The following is a 17,345-nucleotide window of genomic DNA, read 5'->3' on the forward strand; positions in this document are numbered from 1 at the left end:
TACACTAGACAGCTAGGGTGAGTGTGTCTGAGATTTTTAACAAATCTAAATTTAAACTATAGCCGCTAGTTTATGGCTCTTTGATGCCATATAGGAAAGACAGTATTAACCAAGTATTCCCACTCATAAGACAGTTTTGGCAGCTAAGTCCACTCGTAATAGCATACAGTTGTGACAGTGAATGGTGCAGAAAGAAAAAAAAAAAGAATACTAGAATGAACATATCAGTCCTCAAGCCACGTGATGATGTGGAATTTTACAGCTGTGTAACATGCCAAAGTGTCAGATCACATCCAAGTCGTTGTTCTGTGAATGGTTCATGCTGGAAAGTTCACTTCCTCTTGTATCTCAGAACACAAAATGCAAATCTCTCATGCGTGTTTAAACATATCTAACATTTAATATTACAGTATGTCTTTGAGTTCAGTAGGAATTTGGGCACAAGGCCCTCAGATCATTAAACACTTACGATCTTGGATCTTGACTGAACGCGATACATTCACACTCGTTCCATGATGCAAGGTCCATATTCTGTAGAGACCATGAAAGGCCTTGTCTGACAGCGATGACAGCGTGATTAATGGCCACCTCCGTTCTCACTTACACACTAACTTCACATAGCAAGTCTAAGTGGCTTGAAGAAAAGCTGAGGAAAGCTGCCAACAGGGCCAACAAAAAGTAGCCAGTGTTCATCTGATGATAAGATACTGTTTGATAAGATACATTTTGACTTTGGCAAGAACACTGAACTTATTCCTACAGAGATGAATACTGAGAAAAGGTTTGGGAGAGATTTGATCTTTCTGCAAAATCAGACACATAAAACAAGAAAAGGGGAACATGTATGCAGGGATGAAGGGAACTGTGAATTCTGTAGCGTCATGCATATACATCTGCTTGAGTTGGATTTAAGAGCTTCTTGCAATTTGTGCAGTTTGAAAATTGTAATATGTATTGGTGTAAAACACAGATTTTGTTATGATGAGATTCTGCAGAACTGACAACAATACAAACATTTGCACAGATAAAACATTTTCTCCTAATGGAAGTGAACTGGACTGTGCTACAAGTATCTCACCCTTACATATCATCCACACTATTAGTTTTCAAGTGGGAGTGAACAAAATAATGGCAGGCAACAACAAAACCTGCCCAGACATGTAAGGTACAGTATATCACCAAAAATCATTTTTCTCTAAAGCATTACAGCACTTTGTGGTTGATTCATCCCTCAACAGTCAGAATAAGCTGCTGAAGAGGTGCTGCGATGCGAAGGAACTCTTCACCTCTGAAACCACCTTTGTTCACCTCACCACCTCCATTAATCTTCCACAGGCTGCTATAAAGGACCCTGTGTGGAGAATCCAGAGGTTGTCTGGATCCACTGCATGCAAGGGGCCAAATGGTCAGTCAGAGTAAGAAGAGACTCAGGTTGGCACGTCCAATGCCATGCCAGTCCAGCTCCATGCCAATACAAGCTATCAGGCCACATAGACAAGCCCCTTGACAAACTGCTCCTTACTGCCAGAGTATCTCTGCTCTGCCAAGTCTTACAGCAAACCGAGGATAGCTTAATGGAAACCACGGATTAAACCTGCACCTCTGTGTTTTTCTTTCTCCGTTTATAAATTTTATGTGATCATGATGTATGAAATCCCATAAAATCTAGACCAAGTGTCAGCAACACACCTTTTAGACCCTTCCAAAGTTCACATATGTAAAACGTTTCTTCAGTATTTTTCTCATGGGAAATAGGTATTTTCCTTGTGTTTTACAACCATGTCATTAATTATGTTACAATGGCAGCATTTTCCATTGATATTTTTACATATCTATTAGTAACTGACATCACATTCCTTATGACACGCTTTTAATTGTGTAATCCATCATTTCTGGATCCAGTGGTGAACTGTCAGGGCCTTCTATCCCTTCAGACGAGGTAAAACATATCAGCTTTTTTTTTAAATCTTAGCTTCATCTTTGCTTCAGAAATGAAAGGGTTACTGTCCTAAAACTATGAACATAGAGTTATCTAATCAGATTTTTCTTTTTTTTGGTTGATGTTTTTATCTCTAGGCAGAGAAAAGGATAGCTGGCTCACACTTTAGTTAGGACTTCATAACCGAAACAGAAGGCCTGAAGCCCCCATAGTTGCATGTGTTTGTTTAGAGAGTGGCAGGTGAATTAACCAATCGCATTTTGATTAATACTGGGTGGAACCAAAAATCATTGCCCTAGGCCTTCTTGAAGAGCTATCTCACTGGCTTTACCTTTTTCAGCCCAGGTTTAAGCTAGTAGATCAGCGACTTCAGTCTGCAGCCACAGTACAGATGGCAAAGTGATAGGACAGTCTGCAATGGACTTCACATGACAATATTCATAACTTGCACCGCCTACCGCCTTGCAATTGTATGCTTCAGCCAACCAGCAAAGTTGCAGGAAATATGGTCAACTTCCCCCTTTGGATATAAAAGGTCATCACTCAATGAAGTGAAGTAACCTATTAGACATTTGTGTTAAATTGTGTCAAAATTAACATATGATTTTGTGAGTTATGTCCAAAAATGTGTTTTGAGAGATCACAGTGACGGCTGACCTTTGGCCATGATGTACTGAAAAAGTGAAAGGTTTATTGCTCATCTGTACCAAAGTAAAAACAGATCAGATATGTAATGTACTGTAAGAGTTGAATATAGTCATTTAGATATATCATTCATACTATGGACAAGGATATTATAAACTCAACAGTGGCAGTGCTGCAGTATTTCATTTGTTTTTCCGTTGCATCTTTTGTTCATTATGTCCTTCATGTCTCACACAAAGAGTTTGTTAAAGCAACCCGAGCAGTACGGCTTCCCGTTCTGCTCCTTGAAGATGCCTTGGCTGAGCTGCCGCAGACAGAACGCACACATGAAGTGCTCGGGGTGAAACTTGCGATCGAGAGCAGAGATGCAGCGGCCCGTGATGGGCTCACTACAGTGGCCGCACAGAGTGCCCTGCCTGGAGTGGAAGTGCACCGAGCAGAGGGGTCGACCTTCCAACTCCATGAAACAGCCATCAGTGAAGGGCTTCAGACAGTCCTGCATATCGAGACAGAGGAGGAAGATGGGGAAAAGACGATGTGGGAAAAGTTGGAAGACAGGAGGGAGGATTAAAAAAAAAAAAAAAAGGTTAGAGACGGTAACAGAGAAGGAAGGATAATAGTGTCAAATTTGGAGAGGAAGTTTGCTTTTAAAGGACCAAACCAGTGATTTTTCATGATTTCGCCACATGCACACCAATATTACTGTTGGTTATTTTCCAAAGCACACCATGGCTTTAGTACTGTATGAAAATTGGAGTGGGTAATTAGTGAACATATTTAACAAGGAACGTATCCTCTGGTATGCTCTGCAAAATGGTCATCTGTAATGTAAAGTATAGCTATATAATCTAATGACAGTGCTGCAAAATTACTGACATGGCCTTTTTTTTATGTAACTAAAGGAAAGCTATAAGAGAATTAAATCTGTGTTTCTGTTAACAATCTGTTAATGAATGCTAGAATATAAACTAAATGGATCCGTACAGAAGTGAAGCTGCATATGGTTACAGAAATCTCTCTTGGCAGACATCTTGACTTGTCAAGGCAGCAAAAGAACAGGTGTAACTCTTAACATTAGTGGTGGCTCTGTTCCATTCATATGAGCCAGTAGGCCATGACAGTGGGCCAGCATGTCCAACGCCACAGCCTTGGAACACCTGAATGGAATAATCCATTAATCAGTGTGTTCAACAAATCAAAATGTCGCCTGTGAGAATTAAGGGCCTGTTTTGTTCAGTGTCGGTGACAACTGTTTCTCAAAACATAACAGCACTAAAAACTATGACATTTGATGAGAATACCATTGCAGTCTGCAGCAACTCTACTTCCAGAGGAACCTCAACTCATTTGGGGTTTGTAGGAAGCTAATGACTCTCTTCTAAACCCTACTGGTTTAAGTATGGTTGAGAAGAGTAATCATATTTAAACATTTCATGGTATGGTTCTGCTATTGCCAAGACAAGGCTGCAGCACAGCTCAGTGAGAGTGACCAAGAAGGGCTAGACTGTATGAACATGCTCATTTATTTTAAACAGGGGGTTGATTAGAAAGGCTCGGCCACTTTGGAGTGTCCACTTCTTTGTGGAGAGTTTGACTTCCTGCCCTCTGGAGATAGATTTAGGCTAACAGACAGAATGGTGACTAATGGTGAGACATATAACTGCGGTAACAATTAGGTGGATGTATTTCATATTTATTCCATATTTTATGTGATGCTGTTAATTGTAATTTTGAGCGGTAGCTTATAAGAACAGTGTATTTTTATGTATTTCATGTTCAGATTTATGTGCAATGTATTTCTGCAAGAATAACTTTTTAGGTACTTTAAAATACTAAGTTGAAGTTGCTGCCTAATATCAGAACATACTGTATCTACTCAGAGCATCTGATGTAAGTAAAGCAGAAGACAGGCTGCACACTGAAACATTTTTGACCAGATGCTGAATACAAGTGGGTTAGAAGAGAATGTAAAAGATACCCACACTGAGGAATATGGTTTCCTTGATTTATTTGCATCATTTCAACCGCATCGTATTCATCAGGCATACGGTTTTCATCAGCCTTGTGGTTGAAATGTTGCAAATAAAGCAAATGTGTGGGTATCTTTCTCATTTATACTCGGGCTTGTGTGCGAGCCAGAGCAGTATGTGTGGTCTGAGGTAAGAGGCTCACTGCGCAGACGAAGCACTCTGGATGCCAGGTGCCATTGGCTGCAGTCAGGTAGTTCTCCCTCACTGACTCCCCACAGCCTGAGCACTTTGGAGCAAAGAGGTGGTAGAAGTCCTTGCAACAATATGGCTTTCCATCCTTCTCTTGGAATCCTAGGACAAGTATAAGATACGTAGGAGACATTGCAAGTTACCATTAAATCATTTGCAAATTTTGTTGAAGTTGTGGTTTTCCAGTGGAGAGAAATTAATGTACAAGCCTGTCACCTTCTGATCCAAACAGCCCTCCACAGTGTGTACAGAAGAAGTGCTCGGGGTGCCAGGTCTGGTCCAGGGCTGTCAGAATGTTCTGGTAAACCAGCCAGATATAGAAATATTACATCATGCTTTTACTTCCTTTGAGGATTAGTATGGTTTTTCTCATCTCACATGTTCAGATGTCAGGAAGCACAAAAATGCGGATTGTAAAACACATAAAGTGAATCACAGGAGAAGCTGTATTAGTTTCTGATTAATGACTTGGTCTGCATCATTTGGAAACCTCAGTCTGCAGAACCCCAATATGGTTTTGTGTTTTACTTATTAAGATGACATGTGGGATACTTTTAGAAAAATTAACTACATACTACTGTATGTCATCATCCAGTCTTCAAAGGATTATTGTGTAAACTAATGGATGTAATATATGACAGAACAAATTAGTGTATGAATCCAAACACAAAGGGAGAGCTGAAGTTTAATTGGTGAGGCATTTAGGTATAAGAGATCTTTGTTCTGTCTCTCTATAAGCGTGATATGATTGTAAATGAATGGCTCCTTTCCCACCTGCACAATGGGCCCCTTGCAATAAGCACAACGAGGAGAAAAGAGGTGATGGTAGTCTTTGTCACAGTACGGTCGCCCCTCTCTCTCAAAGAAGCCTGTGGTGCCCAGCTCAGTCTTACAGACCACACACACAAAGTGTTCAGGGTGCCACACTTCACCCAGTGCTGTGATCATCTGGAGAACAGAGATGAAAAACAAAAGTAAATGACAGAACAAGCAGCATGTTGTCTAAATTGCCACAATTTGACACAATAATGCTAAATTCTCTTTTTTTTTTTGTCCTGTAAGAAAGATATGTAAAAAAAAAAACAAAAAAAAAACATCCTTTTCTGTTACGCGGATTTCTAAATCTACAATACATGTATTTAAAATGCTTGCCCATTTGTTAATGTGACTTACTGTACCTTTCCCACAATGCATTTGTTGCAGGAAGCACAGTGGCCCTTGGCCGTGGTGCGTACGCCAATCTTCTCCAAGTCAAAGCTCAGCCCTCCGAGCAAGTCATCTATAGCATCTGTTTTCTTGCTCGTGGTCGAGGCCTTCGTATCTGAACCTGCCGTGCTGCCGCTGCTCTCCTTGTTCTCCTGTTGTCCACCTTCTGTTTTCCTTTTCATGGACTGCTTTTGTATAAGTGGTGGCGGGGTCGTTGAAGACGATGGAATCTAAAAAATGATACAAATAAACACAGACATCTATTGTTTTTAGCTGGTATATGAAAAAAAGGGTCAGTGCTTAAGAACCTTCTATACTGAAATTCTATTACATGAGACTGTGCAATGTTGAGATTAGTACAATACTGCCCTCTGCTGTTAAACCTGGTTCACTTCACTCATGTTTGAAACATTTGACATGCACTTAAAGTGTACTGACCTCTTCTCCCTCTCCCAGACACATCAGGTCTTGCAAGATGGAGTCCAGCTCCTTAGTGGGTGAGTCAGGCTCCAAGGAAGCTGCAACAGGAGCTGGCAGATCACTAAATCCCAGCCAGAGGCAGATTAGACAGGACTACTGTTAATTCATATTAATGGTACATTTGTGACAGTATGTATTGCCCAACTGAACTGTCTCTGAGCATAACCCAAGGTACTTGATGATGTTTTTAACATTGTGTAATGTGGTTTTATAATTTTAAGAAAACCCTTGAAACAGTAGTAATGACACAAATCTACAAAGACCATACAGAACTAGTCAATTTTTAAATCTGCTCTTACATGAGATCTGTGAAATATTCTAGTAAAAATAGTCCTGGTATTAAAGTTCAAAGTAGACATAAGGCAGTAAATCTTTGTGTGTATTAATGTGGTTTAAAAGTGAAAAAACAACCACAAAATATTGATTAATTTCCGGTATCCTCTGTTTCCTCTATGCTGTTTACTCAGTGATAATGTCGATCAGGGTGTGGTTCACCTGTAGACATTTGAGCAGACTGAGCTTTTTTCATTCTTGATAAGTCCAGCATAGCTTGCGCCTGGTACCTGCGGACATGCAATCAAAATGTACTGGAGTTTCAGTGATTGATGTGCTAAGATTACAAATAAATGTCATCATCTAATTTGCTGAAAAACATTGTTTCTGCAGATGTTATCTTGTCAACTGGTTGATTGAAATTAAATTATTGTGGTTTTTTCTTCACCTCTCCATCAGCTGTATCATTCCCCCTGTTTTCATTGACGCTCTCTGAACCTGCTGGATTCAGGGCAAGCTCTTCCAACAGCAAATCTGTGGGAGGACATAGGCCATAAATCTTGCAACCACACATATGAACATAAATACTCATACGGACATATACAGTACAGTATTCACACAACCAATAAAACACAGTGTTCTCTCTAGGTGTTTATTGCTTAACCAGAGCATGTGTAGCACAGTGCAGTGAAATATTTCCTGTGAACTGATACAGAGTGCGCCTTAATATACAGATCAAGGTTTGAGGTTGCTTCATGCAAGTCAGCTTCCTCAGGAACTGATGGTGCAACATCGTGGTGCAGAAGTGAAACTTGAAATAATGTTGTAACACTCACAAATGTAAACCCAGATTCGAGTCTCCTCACAATGTAAACCCACACATATAAGAAAATAGGAAGATATTGAAGTATTTGGGTATCTGGGGAAGCAGACAACATGGCTGCTGAAAAGAACAGGGAAAATTATTAACTTTTAGCACGTTTGTCTTTGCAAATCTAATCAGGTTCTTCTTCTCTGAGTCTTCACATCTCAGAAAAAAATACTTTTACAGAATCTTGAAATTAAAACAAATTGTTTTATTTCTTGTAAGACACAAGTTATAAGTTTAGATTACCAATAGAGTCCTATCTTTTATCTGTTGTAATTTGTTTAAGCTTTATTTTGCCTTGATAATCTGTTCAGATCAGAGTTTTAAGAGTCCTGGATAAAATGTCAGTAATTAAATGAAAAACCAAAGTAAGAGATAGTATGTAACAAGAAGGACATTACTTTCATTACTTATTAAATCAAATTAAATTACTTACATCACTGTATCACCAAGTGCAGTAAATACTTCTCTTAGAGTGTACTGTATTAGAGTCACAGAACACGTAAGGCACTCTGATCTTATTCCATAATCACTTCTTCATTTCACTTCTAGTTTCTGAGTCAGTTGTAAATTGTGGCACATTGCACTGGCAGGATCAAATTAACAACACTGTCTGCTCCCTGATCCATTTCACACAATCAACAGTGTAAAACACAGACTGATAAAAAGTTGTCTTACCAAGCTCATCCATGCTGGTTCCTGATCTCAGCACAAAACTTGCTTGAGTGAGTGTGGTTTTTTTTGCTGCTGGTTAGTTACTAAGGTTATTTCTCATCTTGTCAAAACCGTCACTTCCTCTGAAAATGGTTGGTGTTTCTTTGTTACTGAATCAAAACATTTCCATATGAGATGTAGCGGTTTCCTGGTGAACAGGAAACCAAGAGCGATTTCTTAAGTGAGATACCAGTTGAGATAACAGCTGTGTTTTGTGCTCAGTAAGTGTAGTACTTTTCAAAGGCAAAGAAATGCTATATATATATATATATATATATATATATATATAATCCCCTTGGGGAAATTCATGGGTCCATTAGCTCATTGCTGATAAGATTAATAATAAGTTTATATAAATAAAGAATAATAATTAGATTAGTCCACATCATTTGGCTGAGGTGTTGTATAGTCTGATGGCAGTGGGAACAAAGGATCTCCTGAACCTCTCTGTTCTGATGAGACGTTTGCTTCTGTAGCTGCTTCTCTGTCCTGACAGAATGTTGTGGAGATGTTGGTTTGGTATTGCCCAAGATGGCCTCCATCTTACATTGCATGTGTCTCTCCACAACAGTCCTGAGTGAGTCCAGACTCCTGCCAAGCACAGACCCAGCCTTTTTTACCAGCTTGTCCAGTCTCTATGTATTCATGTCGTACATGCTGCTGTCTTTTATGCTGCATAAAAGAGTACACTGGCCACCACTTTCTGATAAAACATGTTCAGCATTTCATATATATATAATTTCTTTGATATTTCATACTGTTTTCATACAGTATATGTAATATATATGTAACTTTAACTTGAAATTTCAGTGCACTGATTCACTAGGCCTAATTAATTATCAATATCAATATAGCTTTTATTAATGTTGTTATGGTTTACTTCATTAATATACAGTAGGCTAGCCTAGACAGGCTACACACACATACGAAATATAACATTTAAAGTTGAAATGCACTTTTGTAGATTTAACATTTCTATGTGGCATGTGGCCATGAGTGCCACCACATGCCATGAAACTCAACCTCATTTACCAATAATAGATAAATGACACTAATGTAATAGAATAGAAAATTCCATAACATAAACAGTGTTTATACCATTTGTTCAATGATGCAAAAAACACTCAAAACAAGCCTTCAAATGAAGCCCCTTCCTGTGAAGTGAAGTGTGACATGCCAGGGACCCTCTGTCTCTTTGGGCTCCTAAGCCTGTGCCTGGTGGGCCTATTCAGTAATCCAACCATGCTTTCAACTGTAATATTGCACTGGTGTTTACATATTGGAATAAATATAATTCTTTGCCACTGCAGAATTTGAAGAACTGTCCCTTTAATCACCAGATGAATTTCAGGGCAAAGTGGTAAAAGTGTCATCTGGTTTGGTTTTTAATGTAGGGCTTTTTAACAGCTCCCTGTCACACTGGTCACCCCAACACAAGGACCATACACTCACATTTACTAACACCCAGGCAGCACAGGCTGTCGGGAAGTTTACTTAGCCTGATTCCAACAGTTTCTATTTTCATTTCAGTCACCATATGACAATCACCTCAGCGCGCACATAGCCTTACCTGCGTCGTCTCGCACCACTCTGGTTGCAACCATTAGATTTAAAGCAGGGGTCTATTTGGTTTTATAAGAATTTAAAATGTAAAACGACGCAGATTAATGTAAAATCTTATGTTTACATGTTATGAAACTGGCACTCTGTAATGGTATTTTCCCAAAACTATGAGAAAATCAGCTTCAATGGTCCACTTCTAGCCTTTTTTAAAGTAATGCTGTCCCCTGTTCTGTGGTTTCGCCTTTTACCGGAAAGGTCCGTGTTTACAGCGCAGCTTTTGCTCCACGTTAGCATAGTTGATTTGACGAGCAGTGAATAGGAATAAACTTGTGCAATTTTGTTAACAACAGTTTGATAATTTTGTAAAAAAAAAAAACATTTTGTGCCACATCGCGATTGGCATGACTGTTTGGAGGCGAAAGGGCGAGCGACAAGGATAGCAATGACCAGGTGGCTAACGTAGCACCGAGGTTAGCCAGCAAGGCAACCAACACCAGCTGCAGCTAACTTGCCACAAAGCGGTGGTACGTCCAGTCCAGTTAAACAGGTATTCATTGATAAAGCTAGAGCTTATAACTGTGTGTGTAAGAGCTTACAACCTCGCACTGCAACATGTCGTGGTTGGCCGTGTTTCACGTCCCCCTGTCTCCCCTCAAATTACCCTACAGGTCGGGGAACGAGCGCGGCCATGGGTGCGGAGAGCAGCGCGGTGAGGAGCTGCATCCTGGAGGAACCGCTCCTCACCTTGCCCTCCGGACTCACTATGTACTCGGCGGTGCTCCAGGATGGAAAGCCCGCTTCTGTGTTTGTTCACAAGCGTGGCAATGAAGACAAAGTCAACAAAGCTGCCAAGGTAGTAAGGCTGAAGCCTCCTCCTGTTACCATATCACACTGGCCGGAGCTGTGTTACAGTAGTAGTTGTAGTTGTTGTAGTAGTAGTAGTAGTAGTGGTGGTTGTTGTAGTAGTAGATTTGTCTTACACATACAAGTGCCCACTCCAAATGGACACCAGAATACCGCTGCAGTAGTGAAGCAATATTTATCAGAAAGGAACATCTTAACATTACATTGCAAACAAAGAAGTTGAACTCCCTCATACAGGTAAAGCATTTTGCATCTGTATAGGAAAAAAGTCACCAAAATATGGCTTTATGCTTTACATTGCCAGCAGTCTGTTTTTGATTCAAGTTGCAAATTAGTGATTTTGTCACTGAAGCTGCATAATCAGTTCCTACTTGTAGATTCTCCACCAGTTGTCTGACATTCACCTTTATTTTTAAATGAGAAATAAATGAATGCTTTAATTTCCTGCAGCACCTGAAGACCTTGAGGCACCCTTGTCTGCTACGTTTCCTGTCCTGCTCAGTGCAGGACGGTGGCATCCACCTAGTGACAGAACGTGTGCAGCCCCTGGAGCTGCTGCTGGACAGCCTCTCCCCAGAGGAAATCTGCGCAGGCATCTATGACCTCCTGCAGGCACTTGTCTTTTTGCACGAGAGGGTGAGCAAAAAGAAGCATGAAAGAGTTGCTGTGGGTGCTGGACGACCCAGCAGGTTTAACACGAATAAAGATGAACATGAATAAAAGTTATTGAAAGTGACTGCTGAGGTTTGTTTTTTCATGTTTCTGGTCATAAGCAATCTGGTGTGGCTCCTAACCTATCTTCTTGTTCCACCAGGGCAAATCAAGCCACAACAATGTCTGCATTTCATCTGTCTATGTCAGTGAAGATGGTCATTGGAAACTGGGAGGGATGGAGACTGTCTGCAAGTTCTCTGAAGCAACTCCAGAGGTAAGAGGTAGAATTAAAACAAATCTATTACGAAGAATCCTTTTTTTTCTTTTTTCTTTTTTGTTTCCTAAAAAATATTCAGTTTCCCGTATATCAGTTTTATGTTTTGGTTTTCTTGATCTCCTCAGTTTCTCACAAGCATTCAGAATGTGAGAGAGGCGAGCTGTATTCCTCCAGAAGAGCAGGTAGGCAGATAAAAAGTCATGGTGGAAAAATGGAATCAGTTCCCCTTGTGTTTTCATTACTCATGAAACATGTTGTTCATAGGTTGAGGACTTTAAAATGCTTCAGGATAAAAACGCTCACTCTCGGGACTGTTACTCTTTTGGAACGATGGTGGAGACCCTTATCCCTCTCCTGAATGGCTATGGTGAGTAGAGATGAACTTGTGACCTTAAACCTTATCTTGATCTTGTCAAATTTTGCCTGTATATACACCAATCAGCCACAACATTAAAACCAGGTACCTGTTTTAATGTTATGGCTGATTGGTGTACCTTCTCATACACTTGTTCACACCTCTCTTTCCTTCATTGTTTCCAGTGTCGCAGGAGCTGTCTGACAGCCTGAAGAAGACCCTGCATGCAGGCCTGCTGAACTCTGACCCCTTGTCTCGACCTCCACTCAGCTCCCTGCTGACTCATGACTTTTTCAGGTTTGTGTAATCATGTTTACTGTTGTTGTCACCAGAACATACTGAAAATTATTTATTTTCAAACTGTGTTTTTCGATGAATAGGAATGACTTCCTGGAAGTGATGAATTTTCTCAAGAGCCTGACGTTGAAGACGGAAGAAGAAAAGAATGAATTCTTCAAGTGAGAAACAATGTGCTGTTCTTCGTTTTTCTAATTATTCAGTGTGCTCTTTTGTTGTATGTGCATTGTGTTCATGCAAAACATAGCGTGTCATGTTATCATATAGTATCATATTGTTCACCAAGGTAATCCACACTTTTAGACATTTAGTTATATATAAGTCTCTTAGAATTTCCTGTTTTCATGCAATTGTGTAACATTGTCAGTTGAGGATGACTACGATTGGGGAGTTGATATAGTGTGTCCCATACATTCCTTTGAATAAATAATGCATCATTTTAACTAGACCTCATTTTGACAAGGATCCCTTAACATACTGGTTGTGTTTTGTTGTGTAGGTTTCTTTTAGACCGGGTCCAGAGTCTCCCTGAAGAGCTGATAGCTGCACGCCTTGTCCCCAAACTCCTCAACTCTCTCGTTTTTGCAGAACCCATGGCTGTCAAAAGCTTCCTTCCTCATCTTCTAAGGCCAAAGCAGGGTAAGATGGCATTTTATTAGACTCTATCTGCTAATAATAACTAATAAGAGAAAGATGTGTAAAACTGAAATTGGATGTTGCTTTTTATCTAATTTGTGTTGACAGATTCCAGTGGTGGTGGTAGCAGTGAAGAATGCCTGCTGTCTGTGACCCTTTACCGTAAACATGTGATTCCTCAGCTTCTCAAGCTCTTCAAGGTCAACGAGGAACACGTGCGGGTCGTGCTACTGGGTCACATCCACATCTATGCTGAGTTCTTCTCCCACGATGAGCTCAAAAGCCAGATCCTGCCTCAGGTGGAGTGTTGGCAAAATGTTGACAATGTAGCACAACATTGACTTTGATATCAATGGTGAACATTTTAGTTAACTTTAAAGGAATAGTTTGACATTTTGGGAAATTATTCACTTTTTTCCTTGGATGAGAGGATCGATACTACTCATGTGTGAACACTACTTAAAGAGCTAGAGCCTGGAGGAGATTAGATCAGTTTAGCATACAACCTGGAAGCAAAAGTGAATAAGGGCTGGGTGGACATAAATGTCAGTATTCTCTTCTAGTTACATAATATCTTTGTTTGTCTGTGGCTACAGGTTTTGTTAGGAATGAGAGACACCAATGATTCTCTGGTTGCCATGACGCTGCAGAGCCTGGCAGTGTTGGTGCCTTTGCTAGGAGCTCAAGTGGTGGTTGGAGGAGAGAGAACCAAGGTCTTTAAACGCACCACACCCAACTTCACCAAGTCTACAGAGGTCACGCCTGAAAGTAAGCAACCCTGTCCTAATAATGACAATAACAATGAAAGATGATGTATCAATAATGCTTTGAATAGCAATAACTGTATGTAGATACATTATATTGTATATAATACAAACATTTCAGCTTCATACAGTCATGCTTCCTCAGAATTTTACTGTGCCACAGCACATATTGATATGCAATGTGTACACTTTACTGTTGTTTTTACACAAACTTTGCTACTGTTTTATGCATTGAGGTTTTTGGCCAGATGTTTTGTTCAGAGGCAGCTGTTGAGGTGGCAAGAAATACATTTGTTTCCCAGCTGGTCTAGGTATTTTAAATTGGTGAACTAGAATAGAAGCCTACTAGTCTAAGCTCTATGATCCTGCAACTTATCAAAAAAGCTATTAAGAATAGTTGTCAGTAGTAAACAGAAAATCATAGAAGTTGTAACTCAAGTAAGTTTATGCAAATGTTCAGCAATATAATGATCAAACCATGCTGTAGTCAAACTAATGGTCAAACTAATATAGCTGCAGGAAGAACCCTTACAGCAGTATTTTGGATAATTTGAAAGCATGAGGAAGCACAGAGCATTGGGATCGGCGTATTGTAACAATGTTTACGTCTGCCAAATGATGTCTTATTGATCGCCTCACTGCTTCAAGGAACAGGTTTTCCCAGTGGGCTGGTCCAAACTAGAAAATCTGGATTTGAAAAATTGAACATCACACTTGCCATTAACAACAACTGTATAACCAAGTTGCTCTTGAGTAGCCAAGCATTAAAAAAAAGTATTTAAAAATAAAAAGTAGTAAAGTGTGTTGTTGCAAAAGATCTGCAGACTCGGCACATAATTCATGGAATGGGGAAAGTTTTTTTTTTTTTTTTTTTTTTTTAAAGGCAACATTTAGTCACTTCTCAACAATCTCTATTTTTTTTTTTTTTAGCTTCACCTGTCCATATTGTTGGAGTTTCCCCGCCTCAGTTGGCCCAGCCTTCCAAAATCCTGAATTTATTCCCCAGACCGTCAGGGACTGAAGGCTTGGTCCTGGGTAATATGAATAGTTTAGCAGGTAGTAGGGAGACGCCAAAAAGCTACCCCCTGGCACCAAAATCAGGTAGGACACCACCCTTCATACTACTTATTTTAATTAACAGTTTGGAATTATTGTGCCTGAAGCTCCATCTGCTTTCTCTCTTGTGTGTTTCAGATGTGAGTAGACAGATGACTCTTCCTTTGAACAGCCTTCATCAGGACAATGAGATGGAGCCACTGTCATACAGCCCAGAGCAGCCAGACAGACTAGAAGGCCCCGTGGAAGACTGGCCTGACTGGAGCGACCCCGAAGAAAGCGAGAACAGAGGTGGACAGTCAGTCCAGATCCACATTCAGGCGTCAGAAAAAATAGATCCAGGCAGAAGCAGACAGCCACACTCACACCAGAACATGGAGGAGGAGCCGTGGGACGACTTTGAGGACACTGAACATACCTCAGATCTTTCCCCTACTGCTCCTTTATCAGACCCAGCTATACTCACACCACCCAGAGGGGGCAGTACTACGTCACCTGTAAAACATGCTCCTGAAGCACTGAGATTGGGGTCCTCTAAACCCCTAAAGCTGACCTCCACATTGCGACAATCCACACAGAGCAGGATCACTTCCTCATGGGACAATGGCTGGGCTCAAGAGGAGAGGGACTCTGAGAAATCACACAGTCCATTTGACCCGAACCCCAAACCTACAGTGCCACAAAAGAATGGTGGGATAGGAGGTTTAGGGGAGGAGTTCACAATTAAGGTGAAGAAAAAGGTAGAGCAGGACCCAGAGCTGGATTTGTTTGCTGACATGGTGCCGGACATCAAGATGTCTTCTCCAGCTCTGCTGCCACTGGAAGAAAGTGTGAGCGATGCGGGACTGTCTGCATTGTCTTCAGTAAACAATAAATCTCTGCAGGTTGACTCATCCATCGATACCATAACACTCACTGCCAAGTTCGCAGCTGCCAACCTGACAGAGGTGAGTGTGTGTGGTGTTATGAAGGGTGACATTTTCAGATTTTGTTCTCTGGGATTTTGATGGGATCTGGTTTTGAAGGTGGAAGAAGGGCAAATTAATGTGCCTGAATACTTTAAACAGACTTTAAGTATTTAAATACAACATAAGAAAAGATAGAATATTTCTATTAATATTGGGTTCCAAAGCTTTTTTTCATCGTGATCTCTAAATATGAAGCAATGTCCGCTGCAACCGCTCACCATAGGGTGCATGTTTATAAGTTGTGAATCAAATTGCAAATTTTTCTCTCCTCTGTTTTATTCTGATATTGGAGATTCAAGAACAAATCCAGGATCATAATTTGCATAGTGGAATTCTACTTTCATCTTATTCGCTACCCCAGTATTAATCCTGCAACCCCTTGTGGGGAAGCACTACATTAAATAGATATTCCCTCGTTTGTTTAGTCAGGAAGAGCACCCCTTTGTCTGAATGTACATCCGTTTAGTATAAAAGTGCTTACTGTTGGAAGCACTTAGAATTGTTATACGAGAGCCAAAAACCCTAATGTATGTAATGAACCTTTTCTGTCGTGACACAAATTCGATCATGGACCCCCATCTGATAAGATTTTTGCTTGTAGATGCTTTATTACAGAAAGTCTTTGGAAGATCAATACCAAGGTAGCCATACATTCTGCCATTATTTTACCTATTGGTATTAAAGTGAAAATAAATTATTCCACCTTTTGCTGGGGACCCCCAGGAACCCCCTCAAGTATCCAACTTTGAGAACCACTGCTCTAAATGATTGAATAGGCTTCCAAGAGTTTCTTTCCATTTACAAACTTACCTCTGATTGTTCATGCTTTACTTTTTTTCCGTTTTCTCTCAAAGATGGAAACAGATGGCTGGGGAGATGGAGATGACCTGAACTGGGAGGATGAGAGTGCCTGGTGATGACAACTGATCCGTCTGGTTTATCTGGAGCAAAAGACTTGATCACTGGACTTCTTGAAGCGCCAAATTACAGCCAACTGGTTGCTGCTCCAGCTCTTTTAGCAGCATGAGGCAGTAAGAATAATAATGACAGGGATGGGCTAGAACATTTTAAATCCTATTCTCTTGGTCCCTGGACATTTATTATCAGTATGTTCATTAAAATGGAAGGATTGGCTGCTTATCAGATATTGGCAGACTTGGACAAATGAAGTCGCTTTTAATAGTTTGCCAAATGATTTATGTCACCTAGAAATCAATGAGGATCTTAATCAGAGGTGAATGTCATCCTGTTTCATCTGCTTCTTTTTTTTTTTTTTTTTTCTTCTAAATGTGCCAACTTCACTACTGGCATTAAGATCAAGACACTTTTTGGTAGGATGCAACTTGTCCAAAATGTGTTAGGTTTGATTTACAGAAGGCTTGCACTTTGAATGAATGTGGAATAGGAATTACCTAATTTATTAGTAGCTTTTTGGTTGCTGGTGAAATAAAGATTTTACTGTACTAAATATGGCCCTGTTCTGTTTGATGAGAAATTAGCTATAAAGCGATTGCAGTTACTCAGGACTACTGACACTATGTACTTGGATCTATACAGTAATGGACTT

General features: G+C 40.2%; 2 protein-coding genes across 3 annotated transcripts; one reads left to right on the forward strand and one right to left on the reverse strand.

The window, feature by feature from the left end:
* Nucleotides 1-2,610: 2,610 nt before the first annotated feature.
* lpxn (leupaxin) lies at nt 2,611-8,458 on the reverse strand. The gene is made up of 9 exons (XM_023405228.2): nt 8,309-8,458; nt 7,211-7,296; nt 6,985-7,052; nt 6,448-6,550; nt 5,982-6,239; nt 5,578-5,751; nt 5,020-5,101; nt 4,757-4,905; nt 2,611-3,080 (listed from the first exon to the last, which is right to left on the reverse strand). Exons 1-9 carry the CDS (start codon nt 8,319-8,321, stop codon nt 2,814-2,816), a joined length of 1,200 nt encoding a protein of 399 aa, XP_023260996.1. The 5' UTR covers nt 8,322-8,458; the 3' UTR covers nt 2,611-2,813.
* A 1,687-nt stretch (nt 8,459-10,145) lies between these two features.
* scyl3 (SCY1-like, kinase-like 3) lies at nt 10,146-17,246 on the forward strand. Of its 2 annotated transcripts, none has more exons than XM_023405226.2 (14): nt 10,146-10,454; nt 10,576-10,760; nt 11,222-11,407; nt 11,586-11,699; nt 11,828-11,884; nt 11,967-12,069; nt 12,243-12,354; nt 12,438-12,515; nt 12,854-12,993; nt 13,099-13,289; nt 13,587-13,758; nt 14,685-14,855; nt 14,949-15,757; nt 16,633-17,246. In XM_023405226.2, exons 2-14 carry the CDS (start codon nt 10,596-10,598, stop codon nt 16,693-16,695), a joined length of 2,361 nt encoding a protein of 786 aa, XP_023260994.1. In that variant the 5' UTR covers nt 10,146-10,454; nt 10,576-10,595; the 3' UTR covers nt 16,696-17,246. The 2 variants fall into 2 exon arrangements, with proteins under 2 accessions (XP_023260994.1, XP_023260995.1); XM_023405227.2 differs by having other exon boundaries at nt 10,146-10,431.
* Nucleotides 17,247-17,345: the final 99 nt, after the last annotated feature.

The sequence above is a fragment of the Seriola lalandi genome, unplaced genomic scaffold (genome assembly GCF_002814215.2).
Source record: "Seriola lalandi dorsalis isolate HSWRI2012SDOR001 ecotype SW California unplaced genomic scaffold, Sedor1 jcf7180002054267, whole genome shotgun sequence".
Lineage (NCBI taxonomy): Eukaryota > Metazoa > Chordata > Actinopteri > Carangiformes > Carangidae > Seriola > Seriola lalandi.

Bases quoted from the DNA above. Each gene is read 5' to 3' on its own strand.
- lpxn (XM_023405228.2), bottom strand. The intron at 7,053-7,210 runs GTGAAGAAAAAA...GCATGTCCGCAG, and splicing joins ATGATACAGCTGATGGAGAG to GTACCAGGCGCAAGCTATGC. The intron at 6,240-6,447 runs GTCAGTACACTT...ATCATTTTTTAG, and splicing joins GTCTGGGAGAGGGAGAAGAG to ATTCCATCGTCTTCAACGAC.
- scyl3 (XM_023405226.2), top strand. From the start codon at position 10,596: ATGGGTGCGGAGAGCAGCGCGGTGAGGAGCTGCATCCTGGAGGAACCG. The intron at 10,761-11,221 runs GTAGTAAGGCTG...AATTTCCTGCAG, and splicing joins AAGTCAACAAAGCTGCCAAG to CACCTGAAGACCTTGAGGCA. The intron at 11,885-11,966 runs GTAGGCAGATAA...TGTTGTTCATAG, and splicing joins GTATTCCTCCAGAAGAGCAG to GTTGAGGACTTTAAAATGCT.